The sequence below is a fragment of the Euprymna scolopes genome, chromosome 6, assembly GCF_053919585.1.
Source record: "Euprymna scolopes isolate OS-2025 chromosome 6, ASM5391958v1, whole genome shotgun sequence".
NCBI classification, from domain to species: domain Eukaryota; kingdom Metazoa; phylum Mollusca; class Cephalopoda; order Sepiida; family Sepiolidae; genus Euprymna; species Euprymna scolopes.
In genome coordinates, this window is record NC_136487.1 from 140,145,834 (window position 1) to 140,162,230 (window position 16,397).

At 34.8% G+C, this 16,397-nt stretch overlaps 1 protein-coding gene across 1 annotated transcript in view; it reads right to left on the reverse strand.

The window, feature by feature from the left end:
* The window catches only part of LOC145277997 (zonadhesin-like), a 441,395-nt gene that overhangs the window by 80,099 nt on the left and 344,899 nt on the right, over window positions 1–16,397 (reverse strand). Inside the window, exons 17-19 of the mRNA XM_080130167.1 lie at window positions 15,425–15,702; window positions 7,624–7,829; window positions 3,016–3,205 (exon numbers count right to left, since the gene is read on the reverse strand). Of these exons, the coding sequence (XP_079986293.1) occupies window positions 3,016–3,205; window positions 7,624–7,829; window positions 15,425–15,702 (674 nt within the window). The remainder of the gene's footprint in view (window positions 1–3,015; window positions 3,206–7,623; window positions 7,830–15,424; window positions 15,703–16,397) is intronic.

Below are 16,397 nucleotides of genomic sequence, written 5' to 3' on the forward strand. Positions count from 1 at the left end.
ATGATGATGATGATGATGACAACAACAACAACAATCGGATATTGTAGTGTGAACAAAAAGATCAATGGATGCCAAATTATTGATGTAGTTTGCACAAACAACATCAACTTAGAAGGCAAAAAGAATGAGAAACTACGGAAATATCAGAAACAGAGGATTGAGATTGCTAGGTTGTGGAATAAGAAAACTTCCATCGTACCAATCATCATAGGTGCGCTTGGCTCAATTCCAGATGATCTTGAGAAACAATTGACTACCTTAGAAATCAAGTACAACATCACTGTACTCCAGAAGTCAGCTCTTCTTGGCACAGCAAAATCCTACGCCAAGTGCTTTCAATATAATTGACCTTTTGACTATGCTCACTAGCTTTGATGTAAAAGCCCGCCCTTGTGAAAAAAAAACGGTGTAAAACATCACAACACTGTGGCTTATACGAGGAATGGTGCATCTTCTTCAAGTGATGTAGCCTATGATAACAGCACTAAGCTGGATATTCCAGGACAACAACATATTATTTTCATTGTTTGGCTCTCGAGTGTGTATCGGTTGATATGTTATATGCTTTTAAATAGAGTGATGTGGCTCTCGGTTGATTAACTGTCTGTGCCGAGAGTGAAAACAATGGAAAGAATATGCTCTTGTCATAGCCCTAATTGTAACATATTTAACTGGTCAATTGAGGAGAGGAAAAATCATTATTCTTAACTTTTTTACTAACTCAACATTTCAGATGTAAAGAGAGATGTAATGAGATATTCGAACACCTCTGTATCTCAGATAGAGATCAAGTGTTAGCCTCTAGGAAGAGACTGAAGTAAAATCAACCAAAAGAGGAGATTGGTGCGGAATTTCCAGGAAGTTACGCTAGTTATTATCGTTATTGTTGTTCTTGTTATTATTATTATTATTATTATTATTATTATTATTATTATTATTATTATTATTGGCTCACAAGGAGCTTTCACACAGGCTATCAAAGATCTCTCTTTGAAAACAGCCTGTTATGTTCCCTGGAAGCTGAGTGACTAACTTTCCCCAGGTTTCCAGTACTCTCCACCTCTTTCGATAAGATCTGCAGATAAATTTGCATTATCGCCACAGCTGCTTGCCATTGACTTCTCGTTTGCAGCGGCTATTGGTCTTTACTGAAATTTCACTGGCAATAAGCTTCTCCAAGGTCTCAGTTCTCTTCGTACTTATCCGGCGGAAGAGGCCTGGTTAGTTCCTAGGTCTTTCCTTCCTCCTTGACTCTACTTGGTTATTTAGTCTTTTTAGTTTTTTTTTTGGGGGGGGGGCTGATGTGACAATGGGAGGATGAGGGTAGGGTTGGGTTAGAGAACTTACCTGTTTTCTATAATCTAATTTCTATTCACTAATTGAAATAATTGAAACAAAACCAATCTATTATACAAAGGGCAGTTATCTGTGTGTATGTGCTTGTATGTTTGTCTGTTCGGTTAAAAATCAAAATCAAACAAACTACAAAACAACACCTAAAATTTTTTTTTAGACAGTGATCACCACTTATCAAGGCCCAGAAGCCACTCAGGGATAAGGGTTATTGCAAGTACATTACGTTAGTGTGGAGATTTGATGAAGTGTTTACTTAAGGGGGCGGTTCATTAGGAATTTGTTAACGTTGGACTTGAAGACATCCAAGTTGTAGTCTGGTGGGAAGCAGGCAGACGGAACAGAGTTCCACAGGCGTGCAGTTCTAATTTAATATATGTTTCATCAGCGTTGCCCCAGATGAATAATATCTAAAAATTATTTAAAAAATTATTCATTTTCTGAAGGTTTACTGGAACGGATTTCGTCAAGGGGGTTGTTTTTTCAGTGTCATTTACTAAATTTAGAAAGAAAACTCCAACTCCTTACTCGAGAAATCTACTATATAAAGAAAGTTGTATATGTGTATGTAAGTCCAACTAGAGAGGAATGGGCTGGCCAGAGAAGAACGACGGGGTTGGGGAGAAAAAGAAAGAGAAACGAATAGAGAGAGAGGTAGAGAGATAGAAACTTTAATAGAAATAGGTTGCTCATTATCCTCGGGCAAAGACAGGTAGCCCTGCAGATATATAATAAAAGACAAAATTAATGCTGTTATCCCTTTAAACTTCAGCACACGTTCTTTCTCACACACGTACGTTAATTTTTGTTAGTCCATCAAGTGGGACGTGCAAACTACGTCAATAATTTGGCATCCATTGGTCTTTTTGTCCACAACTACAATATCCGGTTATTATTGTTGTTGTTATTATTATTGTCAAGTGGTTAACGACGCAGACTAACAATCTGGGTGTTCCAACTTCGAATCCAGTTCGTTCCACAAAAATCACTTTCACTTAGGATGTTGGCAACCTTCTTGTGGTTCCTCGCATAAGTATCCGATGTCTTCCTAGAGTACAAAAATATCGAGGTAACCAAGGCCAACAATAGAATCTTCGGCTTCATAGGATATGATATGATGATGATAAGTCGATCCGTTTATCAAGGGATTCTCAATCTTTCACTCTTTATAAGAATGTCACCCTCCAATTCGCCATCCTTTCCAAGATTGTCCGTCTTAAAATGTGTAATGTGAATAACATGCAAATATTACTAAAAAATCTTTTTATTGCTTTTTTTTAAATAGATTTTACATTAACAGTTTACATAGATTATTTTTATAATGGAATTTTACAAATTATATGCAAATTAAAAATATTAATTGATATAAAAAAAAATTGAAAAGTAGATTTCAACACTGGAGAACCCCAAATTCACCCCATTGAGAACCTATGGGTTAATTAGATTAATCGACCTCTCCTTTGATTATAAAATATTTGCATGCATGATTCTGCATTCCTTTCTTTCTCATTATTATCAGTTATTATCAAGATCAAGCATCGTCTATTTAGCTCAAGTATTATATTTGCATACATGATTATTGCCATGAGTACGTTCACTTTAATTATTAAATAGATATCTACTTATTAAGGTGTATAGAAGGAATTTAGAATGAAAACTTACAGCATTTTCCATGAGGATCGCCAGCATATCCGTCATTGCATTTGCACTGGTAAGCTCCGTCTGATTCAAGGACACAGCTGGCCTGGACGCCGCATTCTTTTTCTTTTGTCTTTGTTAAATGTGCTTTCCCATCTTTGCGTTCACAGATTAGCGTGTGGCGACAATCCGATGAGATCTGTTTCTTACCAATCTAAAAATAAACACGTGAATAGTTCAAACCAAAACATCGAATTGCAATCCTCCACTCGATTATATGAAAAAGAGCATTATGTATTTATTTGTAAATATACGAGGTGCCTTCAATAAGTTATCAGATATTTTTCGTACGAGCACTTTTATAGATAGTACACATAGTTTCCTTTGATGCAATCTCCTCTGTTTGCAATGTACCGTTCCAACAACTTTCTGGTAGGCCCCACGGAAGAGTTTCAATGATCCTAATCACAGCCTCTTTCGTCGCCTCAATTGTCCCATAACGACAGCCTCTAAGGTTTTCCTTGAACTTGAGGAATAACCAAAAGTCACAGGGAGCAAATCTGGACTATAGCGAGGCTTGTAAAATTTTAAAGTGGGCGAGAGGATATTGTCTATTGCGTGTATATCTCACTACGTGTGTCTCTTTCTCTGTATGCATGTGCTCCTGATACATCTAATGCGCGTGCATATATACGCAATAAAGTCCACCATACTTTTTTTCTGTTATCATGATCTTCTCTGGGATGCGATTTTTTCCGTTACTCGTAGCTGCAAAAGGTAATAAGTCGGAGGCTTCCTTTAATTAATGTTGGTTTATTTCTTTCACAGTTTGGCAGTTCAACATTCAGTCTTGTTGATCGTTCTTAATTCTTTTGTGCGTTTCCTTTTCCGATGCATATTCGTGTCAATTTCGATGTATCTGTTCCGTCCAAAATCGAAAACCAGATTGACTTGTATGCGAGAGTAAGATATCTTGCTCTCTCTTTCTTTTATGTTCTCGTTTTTCTTTCTTTCTTTCTTTCTTTCTTTCTTTCCACATTCTCTTTTATACGAATCCGAATGACCTATTTCCGGTTCTATCGTTTATCCCAGCTACAAAGTTTGACATGTGTCAGCCTTAACCCTTGAACTCTTTTTGTACTAACGAACCTTCACAACAAAATCATAATTTTCAACATGCCTGTGTAACCCGGGATAGATTACATATCAAGGTGAGGAACTGTCTTGATATTCATCTTGGTCAAATATAGTCTGTGACAAGGATAGATATGTGGACTGGTGCATTCGCATAAATCATCCACGTCTTCAGTTCCTCGCGAATAATTGTATGTACAGTTCCCACACTGACATCAAACTTTGCACTTATCTCTATATATCCTTATTCATGAAATTCTTTATTTGGCCAATTAACTCTCGTGTCCTGGCTTCCTTACCCCCCACGCCTCTCATAATCCCTCAAGGACTCATTGTCTTCCTTTTATCTCTCATTGTTACTCAAATAATGATGCTCGATTCATGCAAGATGGTCCCAAAACAGTCTGAAGCATTCTATACGTTTCTGTGGCATTTTCTTAGTTAAAAATAGAATTTTATTGCATATTGTTCTTTTAAAGTCCAGATTACATTTTAAATATTCACTAGCTGTGACAAGTAGTAGTGTGTATTCCAATTCTTGCTGTAGCTGTTCATTTGAACCTGAAATCATAAAAAAATCGTCAGTCATCTCATGCTGAACTTTCAAGAGTCTACGACAATTTTAAATGCTTGTACAAAAAAGTCTGGAAACTTATTGAAAGCACCTCGTATATCCGTCCCACCACACGAAATCTGTCTGATGAATAAACGAAGCGAGAAGGCAAATCTATTTCCATAATAAAATAACGTTTTCTTTCGTTTTCCCTTTTTGCTTTCCATATCTATCTATATATTTTCTTTCCTCGTTTCTTTTTTAAATTAAAATTTTTCTTTTGTATTTCATTCCTACTAACGACTTTGATGTAAAAAGTTCGGCTTCATTTTTTTTATGCCTTCTTAATAATCGAAGCAAGAAAAATGTTGTAGCTTTACAGGCAAACAATAATCAAGGCAAACACAAATGTATGATTAATGAAAAAAAGTGTATTAGCTAAATTATGTTACCAAAGTTCACGTCATTATTCTAGAGTTATAACTACCACAAATCGCTACCCAATAATGTGTATATTCATGGTGTCCGCGTAATTTGCACGCACTGTTTAAAGTGCCCAACAGCTAACAGCTCTGCAATCGAATCCAGTATTATGATCATCAGAAGGAACCACTTTGCAGTTTCGGCCCTTACTCTACTGCATCTCTGTGACCTCCCCCAATCAGAGGTCGTATTAGTACTGGTGTAGGTAATTTTTCCCCAACAATTACGATTTCTTTTTAACCAGATACAATACGATGCCTTCTCCGATGCTTCCTGCATGTCTGTCCCAAAGATTTTTTTTCTATATTTGCACAACAAAACCGATGTAGCCGTAAGTTGATTAGATTTCGCTAAACATATCTTCGAACTCACACAGCCAAATGATAACATTCCATTTTCCATCCCCTTTCATGGCACCCAATCAGTAGATTACTATGTTACAGAAGTACACGTCATTATGTTATATAGTCGGTGTATATGATTTATTGGTTGCACTTTTAACAAATGGGTGCCAAAGAATATACACGTTGCTATTCTTTTAGCCGTGGTTTTTGAAATCAAACAGGCAACTTGTTAAATCAACAATGTTTATTTACGTTTCACTGCATATGATAAGAGACAGTTCTGTCGGTATGTGTGTTTGGTGGTATGGTGTTGACTGACTGGTGCGGGTTGGTCGGTGTGGGCTGGTCAGTGTGCCATTCATTAGCGAGTTGCTTTCTCTCTTTCTTCTCTCTCTGATTGTTTTCTTATGTCTTATATTGAAATTCCATGCATCGGAATTTGATTGTTCACTTATTTTGAAATTCTTTATTAATTGGAATTTCTATTGTTTTATTGCTTTGCGTGTTTAGTAATTCTAATCTAGGTTAAAATATATGTTGTCCCATATCCTCTTCAAACGGAATGTAGGGTCGACGTCATTCCTTAACAATCGGATTTAACACCTGGATTTACCCAGATCGTGAATTCGTGTGTATGATGTTTTCCCTAAGTTGTCCGTCACCCATGCAACAATTTTTCTAGTGGCCATAACTGCCACAAATCGCTGCATGATAACGTCTTAAATGCAAGTATATTTATAGCCTCTGAGAAGGTTCATTATAACTAAAATAGGTAGATCAGCTTCTTCCATAACAAAAATTTAAAAGGCAAAGTTAAGTGTTTATATTTTTTTTCCAATCGCGAGAAATGACTCGTGTTTCTTTTTAGCTTTGGTCTTAATTATCCTATTAAAATTTAATAAAATCTCAATAAAACCTTAATTAGTAATCAAATGGCAAGTCAAACAATTCTCACCGCATGGAATAAATTCTGAAATAAATCTACTTTAAATAAAAAAAGTTAATGGCAAGTGTTGTTTTTTTTTCTTTAGGTTATCAGAAATAATAATTATAACTTATATATGAAAAATTAAATTAATGACGTAATTTTATGATTTAAATCGGCCCATTTGCTATGATGATAAGAATGGTCGGGGAGAGCTAGGTTCAATCATCGGTCGAGTCATACCAAAAACTTAAAAACATGGTACTTGATAAACACTCGCCATTATAAGGGAGTATCAAGACAAAAATGAGTAATTCCAAGAATGAAGTGGCGCCGTCTCGTACACCTAGGTCTAGCAGTTAATAAAAAGTGAGCCATCGGGTCGTCCTCGACTATAGTCGGTCACTTAGCTTTGATCTGATTTCATATGAATATTAGTACGAACATTGTCAGAGCTTAATTTTTCCGTTATTTTTGTCGGAAGGCGAAGATCAGTGTAAAATGCAGTACCATATAATCGAGTCGAAATGCGAAGATGGAAGCTTGAGGTTAAGTAACGTCCTTATTCTACGCTTTAGTTGCATCTTATAGCAAATTTAAACATTAGTTTTCTGAACAGGTAAACGTTATAAAATATGACTATGACCAGGGAGTAGAATACCAATATTGAGAAATGTGGGAAATTAAATTAGCAGGAGTTTTAATAGATTAACGGGCTTTTTTCAGTGTTTATATTATATTATTTAACTACTTGCTTTACACACGGATTGAGAATTTTTGAAAATTTATTGAATTTTAGTTCATGTTAATATACCTGAAATTAAAAATAATATATACTTTTATTTATATTCAAATAAATATTTTACATAGTCACTACACAGACATGACAATGTTTCGGATGTTGTTATAAATGACCAATGTCCTCATCCGGTGATTAGAAAAGTACCTTCCTCTTAAAAGTTCTGTCTGAAGACAGAACTTTTAAGAGGAAAATACCTTTCTAGTCACTGGATAAGGACATTGGTTATTTATAACTAACTGCTAAAAAATTTTTTCACGTATGTGTGGTGACCATGTAAAATGTTTATTTGAACATAAATAAAAGTATATCTATATGAAATGTCCTATTGCAATAAATTAACTCTGCGTAACCATTATGCCTGGCATCATAAATTAAAAGAAACTGAACTCACCGGAAGATAACCGCCTGTTGAAGTTTTGCAACCACATTTCGATGGTTCTACACAAACGTCGTCACTCAGCAAGAGTCCCGGAAGACACTGGCACCCCTCCTTATTCGGTAGCTTACACGTTTTTGGGCTATCCGGTTCGACGCAAGTGGCGGGACACCCAGTCATGCGATAGCTGTAAGTGGTATTTACACCGGAACATATTATAGCTGAAGAAAAACAAAACACTTTTTCAATTAAGAAATAAATCCATTCATCAATCTATGATAAAAATTATGCTTTAATTCGTTTGCACGACTGTAGCACACTCGAAATGTAGTAAATTAAGTCATGTGAGTTAGTTGGTGATATGATTGCCAGTTTAAAGAGAAATTACAGCTGAACGAGATCGAAAGTGAGGTTGTCTAAGAATTGTGCGGGGGAACGGAAGTAAAAAAGAGGAGAAAGGAGAAGTGACGTAATATGGAAAAAGAAAGGAGATCTTTGTGTAAAGAAGAACGCGGTGTCGGAGAAACGACAGGTACAAATAGACAATTGAAAAAAATATTGGATAACTTATAAGAAATATAAAGAAATAAGAGCATTCGTCTTTCTCTTTCACACAATTGCGCTTATTTTCGGCTACAACTGTGAACGTTCACATACCAAAGCAACATTTATTTTACATAACAAGGGGTTTGATGTGAATGACTTTTATCTGTCTTTTAAACAGAAAGATATTCCTTAAGAAGTTCATTGCAGATTAGAAGCGTTTTAACCAAGGTTATTACGATATGAAACAGAACCAAGAACCATGCCAAGAACGGAGTTTAATTATGGCCAACTATGAAAACAGAGGATCAAGATACTTAATTAAGTAAAATAATATCATGATTTGACTCATTAGATTTGTATTCGGATAAAAAATCGAACTGGTTACAAGTCAGATTTGGCGCCATAATTCCATGAGAGTTGATGTTATCGAGAGAATTAAGAAGCAAATGCGAATTAACATTAATTAACCAATTAGATGCCAGAGTTTCTACATTCTTTACTATTGATTTAAAATTTTGTGTAATGACTAAAAATGCGTTAAAACATGAGTTTCCAAACTACGGTTCGCAGGCCTTATCCGGCTCGTCAAAGTCTTTAAATCCGACTCGCAGAGCTCTTATGGAAAACATAAAAATATCCAGGAAAAATTTTAAAAATTGAAATGTATGAAAATAGTGTTGTGTTTTTTTTTGTTTTTTTTTTCAGAAACCGATTAAAAGAATGAGATTTTAGAGAATCAGTTTAACTGATAAGTAGCCGCGGCGTAGTGGATAAAGTATTGGTAAACTCAGTTCTAAAAGTTACACTCTTCGAGAGGTTGAAAATTCAATTTTCAGTGCGGGCCAAATTCAAAGTACAATAAAGAATTAGTTAGGACTTCTCCTCGGTCATGGCTGGCCGAAAGAGAAGGTTCCGTTCGAAATTCCACGCTAACTCCCAAGTTCGAGAGAAGTTTCAACAAGGTACACCTGAAGAAGGTGGGAAGTTACATCGACCGAAACATGAAAATAAGACTCAAGATAAGAACAATTGTCCGAAGAATCCAGATAATACTAAAATCAATATTTGTCCCATGTGAAAACTTGCTTTAATGTAAGTCATATCTATCTTTGTTTACAACTACAGATAAATACGTTCCAAAGCAAAGATATATAAATCATCCAACATTGACACAGTAGTATTATTAAGATTAAGTCGTTGAAGCAGATCACATAGCGACGTTAAAGGAGACAGAAAAACGAAGTAAACACAGGTAGCAGAAGAAATATGGAATATGGTAGGAACAGAAGCAACAGTTCTGAAAACATGGGAAATGATTAAGAAAAAAATTGGAATCAAATGAAAGTGTAACCAAATAGAAACCAGCTATTAAATTAAAAAGGTGTAAATAATCCAGAATCTATGCGGCAGTATTAATATAACGTAGGACTAATACGACTAACTACAAGCAGCAAAATTTCATCGGACTGAACTGCTAGACTTTGGAATTCCTTCCCTGTTTCCATGACTGTACTAATATGTTAAAATGTAAATATAATGTGAACAAACATTTCGCTTCTCAACTCCATTCAGAGTGCCTCTTTAGACATAATCTAAAACAGAAGCCTCCTTCGTCCAAGTGGTAATATGCATTGTTTAGGGTTGATAAGAGTAAAAATAAAAAACAAACAAAAAAACACTTTATATGCACATTTAAACAAGAAACAGAAGGTAACTGATATTTTTAAGTTATAAATATTGTCATTTAAAAACTTATTAACCGCTTCCCTTATTTTGTACTTCAGCCCTCACATTCCATGAGCGATGTTTCTGACAAAGAGGGAATACTTGATGTTTTCTGGGTCAGAATCTATAACGTCAAACCCTTAGCGCTGGCAACTTTTTGAACTTGAAGTATTATTTTTTAGCTGCTTGCATCAGGTGGCTTCATGCCTTGTTCGAGCGATTTTCATAAAAAAAAGACAGCAATAAATCGCCACTCGATAAATTCAACACATATGATTTTTCTTTTTTTGTACATATTAGAAGAAAGATTTATTTAAAAAATTTTCATAATCTATCAAATAAAGAATTTTCATAAATTCAAAAGAAACGTAAAAATATATATATATTCTTCTTGTACTTTTGTAATAAAATAAAACTTAGCAAATAATTATTATAGCGAAGCTCTGAATGAAACTATATTATATGAAAACTAATCATATACGAAAAAACATGATAAAAAGAACACATTCTTTGAAACTCTGCGGATAAGGGAAATCTTAATATTTCTTTTTGAGTATCCTGTCGAACAATAAATTTTTGTAAATTATAACTTACAGTCTTTAATTTTGTTCTTATATATATAGATGTATATAAACATGTGTATATATATTATGTATATAGATGTATACAAACAATTTTTAAATAAACAAATCGCTGGCACATGTGGTTTCCAACGAGCACGAACTTGTGCAAATGAACGTTATCGCTAGAGAGCGATCAAGAAACAAGCACAAAACAAGAGCGTATCCTGCGATACAAGATCGCCGTGTTTTTCTGAATCGTGGATTTTACTTTATTTTTGCAAGACGTGGATTAGACTTAATTAAATACGACATAAGGCATCAAGTTTTGCGAGTCGTGGATTTTCTTTGCTTGTAAAAAAATTTCACAATATAAAAGTAAGAACAGAGAGAACGCCATGGATTGAACACGGTCATCATGTATGAATGAATATTCCTCACGTAGATATAAGCCAGTAAAAAAGTTGATGACAAATTCATTTTCATTCTCTGTTTCTTTCAACGTTCTCTTGTTTTAAATATCTGCCAGCTCGATTTAAATGAATTTATAACTTCCCGATTTGAAATTTTGCGTTCTCAATTTAAAGTTGATTTTTTTAAATTGGGATGAACACTAGGATACTTCAATTAAAAATCAAATATGAACATGTAAACTTATAGAGGAATAAAAGGCAAATCAAATGAGGTATAGGTTGTTTAAACAGTTACATTCAATTAAGTTTAAATTTGGGGCTTTTGAAAAAAATGACATGTTTGGACTTTCTTTTTGGCAGCACTATATATATATATAATTATATATATATATATATATATATATATATATATTAAGTAATGTGATTTATAATTTAAAATTTAACAATCAAATTTTAATTAAATTAAAAATCAGTTTCATAAGAAGGAACAACAACAAAATCAATTATCTGTACGATCGTTTCGGAAAACAATGCTTTTTATTGTGGTATACATCAAGTTATGTAGAATAATTATATATAGTTTTTTGGTAAGCAAGGTCTCCTCATCAGCAAATTTAGGAGGGTTTTTATTGAATTTAAAAGACACCATAAATAAACCTAGCATTAAAAGTAAGGCAGATGAATCTGAAAAATTGAAATAAAAGGTCTGGATAGAAATTTCCAGTTTTATCTGCCGGTACTATGAGTTTATTTTGGTGGCTTATAGGAATAGATTTTGAAAATTTATTTATTTTTTTAAGTGTTGGAGTGATATATTTTTTATTTTTCTTAAATTTAATATTTTTAATCAGGTTGATTAAGTCATTTTCAAAATTTTCAGTGTCTATGTTTCTCTTAGGGTTTTTGTATGTTTTTAGTCTGTAGTATTTCGCTGCTTATCTTTCTTCATATATATATATATATATGTATATATACATGTGTGTGTGTGTGTGTGTGTGTGTTGAGCATTTTAAGTTAAAATACAATGTCGGTCAATTTAGCTCTTCTGTGCATATCACCACATAATGATTAGACAGACGTTAAAAAATTTTTTTAAAAATGTTTAAATTTCAACAGTATTTCTAGCGGTTAATGGTAGACAAATGGATTAGGTCCTTGCTAGTCAAAAAACCCGAGATGGCTTCTGTTGCTGGGTTCGAATCTATCGACTGGTGTTAATCGTGACACTCTGCACTGATGATTCCCGAAAGGATGAAACACTAGTGTCTGTAGGTATTTAATAATTATTATTATAATATATATATATATATATATATATATATATATATATATATATATACTATCGAAAGTATCCCTCGTTGACTGGGTTCACAAACAGCCTACAGAAAATGGACTCTGATTTATGAAAGTATGATAGGTTATGAAAAGGAAGGGTTGTAAAGAGATAGCTTCGAATTTGGGGGTATCAAAACCAAAGCAAAATATGATGAAAGTAAAAATAAAATAGATAAACCCCATAATTTATTATACCATACCTGTTCACACTGAAACACGTATCACAATATTCTGTGGATCTATATTTAAAAAAAAAACTTGTTAAACTTTGTGACATGTTTCCATTCTATGGATGTTAGGTGCGAACGAACACTCCATAATTTGATTATACCATATTTCTTCAAACTGAAACATAATTATCAAAGTATACTTACGCAGATAGAAAAAGTCTTTATTAAAGTTTGTGCTTATTTCCATTCTATGGAGGCCAGACGCGAACATAGACCCCACAATTTTATTATACCATCCCTATTTAAGTAAAAACATACTTATCGAAGTATTATTATGTACATCTATATCAAAAACACTTGTAAACGTTTTTTTTTTAATTTTGAATTTTTTTATTTCCATACCTTATGAACCAGGCGCGTACGCAGACCCCCACAATTTTAATGAATCATCATTATGCCTTATCAAACATACTCATTCCTGTGTCTCGATACATCTTCTATCATTATATATGATCAGTTTTCTATAATAGTCAAACATATAGGAGCCTATTCGTGACTAGACACACACACAGACGTTCAGCTTTATATTATAGATATATATATATATGGCCAACGTGAATTCACTGTAGAAATCTGGATGATGGATAGGCTATGTACTGGCAGGGAAGACTTATGCATAGCTGCTCCCTTATAACCGTGAAGTTAGCCAGCGGTGTTAGCTGGAAGCGAGAAGGCATGCAAGTATGAACTTTACACTAACTTATATCTAACACACTAGATGTATCACATACCCCTGCCGGATAATTAATCCAAACACACACACACGGTCACTGGGTGCGTTGTGACCCCAGGCTAAACCTGTAGGAGGTCTCGGAGTAGCACGGGGCCCCAGAGGTAGTGCGTTATGGCCCACCGATGTGTGGGCACGGCCTGGCACACTACCAACCCCTATTCCACTGTCTTGTACGTGTCTTTGGTTGGGCAAAGACTAGGGGAACCAACCCCAAAATCAAACACCACTGTCTTCTGGGCCTTATCACAGCAAAAGGCTAAGAGATGGGAACTCTGACTTCAAATTCTACTGCTGCCTTGCAGTTTTCCTTAAAAGGCTACGGAACCTCATCCAGAAAGAAAAGGCGTAGCAGCAGACACGATAGGGCAACTGTCTACCTCACTGAGATTACTTTCTGACTGAAGGTCTGGCTTTCTCTGCTGCCAGTCGTCGCGGGTTCGCTCCACTGGAAATGAGCATTGGAGGTTCAGAGGGGGTTTATCTGATGCGCAACAGATACTACACCTAAACTGAGCAAGCAAGTTAGGAGCCAAGGTGGAAAGTCCTGTACCGAAGGATAAAGCACTGCGGCCCCGACTAGTCATCGTCAATCGGACTGCATGATGATATATATATATATATATATATATATATATATATATATATATCTTCTTCTATCTATTCTATTCTTCTTCTATCTATATAAATAAAATGAACTCATTTTTTCCCGTCTGATTTTGACATTAATAGGATTAAAAATCAAGATATTTCATGCAAATATAATATGCACAAACGGCAGAACAATATCTGAGGTGTGTTATAGGCTTATTATTTCTCAAATTCCTCGATAATCTTAGATTTCTATACTTTTTCTGCTGAGAAGTCACGGCCAAAATCGATTAAGATCAATGGAAGTGGTAAAATATTTTCTCTCTTATAAATTCCTCCTCCCCCTGCCACCACTTAACATCGTTTGGGGATCGTTCACAAGGAACAGTTGAGAAGAGAACACCGGTTTGGCTTCGTAGTTCTTTCATGTGAAGTTATTTAAAATCACTACACTAAGCTGCAGTGCTCTGTGGCGTAGTGGTTAGCGTGCTGGACAATTAACATTATATTTTCACGTTCGCGCCGACCTACCGTAGTCGTTTTTTTTTTGTTTGTTTTTTTCCTAAACAACTGGAATGGACTTTTCTTGGTAGCCGAACTGTTAACGTTGCAGATGTTTTTTTTTGTTGGTTTTTTTTTCACACTTTATTTTCCTACTTTTACTCATGACTCCGGGTTTGATCCTTCCTACTTACCTACCATAACATTTTTTAAAACTCCCCCCGTCCCGGAAACAAACACTCGGGCAACGCCGGGTACCCCCGCTAGTATATCTATCTATCTATATATATATATATATATATATATATATATATATATATATATATATATATATATATATATAAACTATAAATAAAATAAAATAAATTGTCTGAATCTTACGTAGAACCTACGATTATTTAATACTTTATTTGATACAAATGAGATATACTCACGCATTTCAGAAAAGAGGGACGGTTGCTTCCAAAAGATACATCACACATTAATGTCTACTATTTATATGCCTAGGTTTTTTGAAGAACGATGAAGTAGCTTTTCTTCCTCTAGATGTAGACGAACAGACACAGATAGACATTAATGTTTGTTGTCAAATGTAGCTTCGTGGCTGGGTTCGAATCTCCCAACCGGCAGGCATTGTCATCCTACACTGATGATTGTGTAAACATGAAACACTAGTGTCTGTAGGTATAAATAAATAATTATTACTTAATTATAATTATCAATCCCTTTTAAGAATTCTTTAGAATGGCACTGTTTGGGAAGTATAAACTATGTGGCAATTAACTAGCATTTATGCAATGTTTACGATTTCCTGTCGTTCGAACAATATGGATTGTCTAATGTGTGCGCTCGAATTGAGTGTTTATAAGTTTTTAATTCCCTTCATTTTCGGAGCAATTGTTTCATTCCCCGGATGTTGAGGCTTAGCTAATGGAGTGAAATGTGGATTTGTGGCTAGGTTCGAATCTACCGACCGGTAGGAATTGTCATCTTACACTGGTGATTGTGTAAAACACTAGTATCTGTAGGTATAAATCAATAATTATTATTTAATTATAATTATTTATTTATTTATATATATATATATATATATATATATATATATATATATATATATATATATATATATGTCTGTATGTTTGTATGTATTATATTTGCAAGTTGTTTATTTTCTCATATACTTACGACAAAACTTCGACGATCTCCAATTAACAAGAATTCCATTTTCTTCACAGGCGTCCGCCATGGCAGAGACAGCATCGCAACCAACTTGGTCGATCATAAAGACATTTTGCCGATATGAACATACGTCGATTCGGCAAGTTTCATAGTATTCTTCGGCAATGTCCGGAATGCCTTCAATGCACTTACGAAACGGACCAGTCCGATTTTTAAGGATTGAACAGTATTCTTTCACAATCTCGTCGTCTAAACAATGCGTATCGACAGGATATGCATAACAACTGAAAAAAAGAAAATAATAATAATAATAATAAACCCGCAACAGCACTCGAAAACGAGAACCGCAAAATCCTACGGGACATGGATATACAGACGGACAAACCCATCCAAGCAAGAAGACCAGATGTCGTAATAATTAACAAGAAAGAAAAATCCTGTCAAATCGTAGATTTTATGTCCCAGCTGACTACAGGGTGAGTATGAAAGAAAAGGAGAAACGAAGCAAATACACAGAGCTAGCCAGAGAGTTAAAAGGGATTTGGATGATGAAGAAAATCCAAATTATACCGATAATAGTAGGAGCACTAGGAACAATTCCGAAAAACTTCGAAAAAAGAATGTCAGAAATTGGAATCAGAGGAATAACTGCAAAAGTACAACGACTAATAATAATGAAAACGACTGAAATATTAAGGAAAACCCTTGAATGCAGAGAATAATACAAGAAGACAATATAACGAATAAGCGTTACAGGGAATGAAGAACACCGAAGTTGCATATCTACAAGTTCTACACCCTCATCACGCATCCCCCACATTGTTTCACCACCGCTCCTCCCAATAAAAAAGTGACACCAAAGAGCTGAGAAGGGTCAAGAAGGCCTGAAAGACCGAGGAAAGAGCGCCAGCCAGACCTCGGTTGGACAAGCGCAAAGAGAACTGGGACTTTGGGGAGGCTTAGTGACACTCAAATTCCA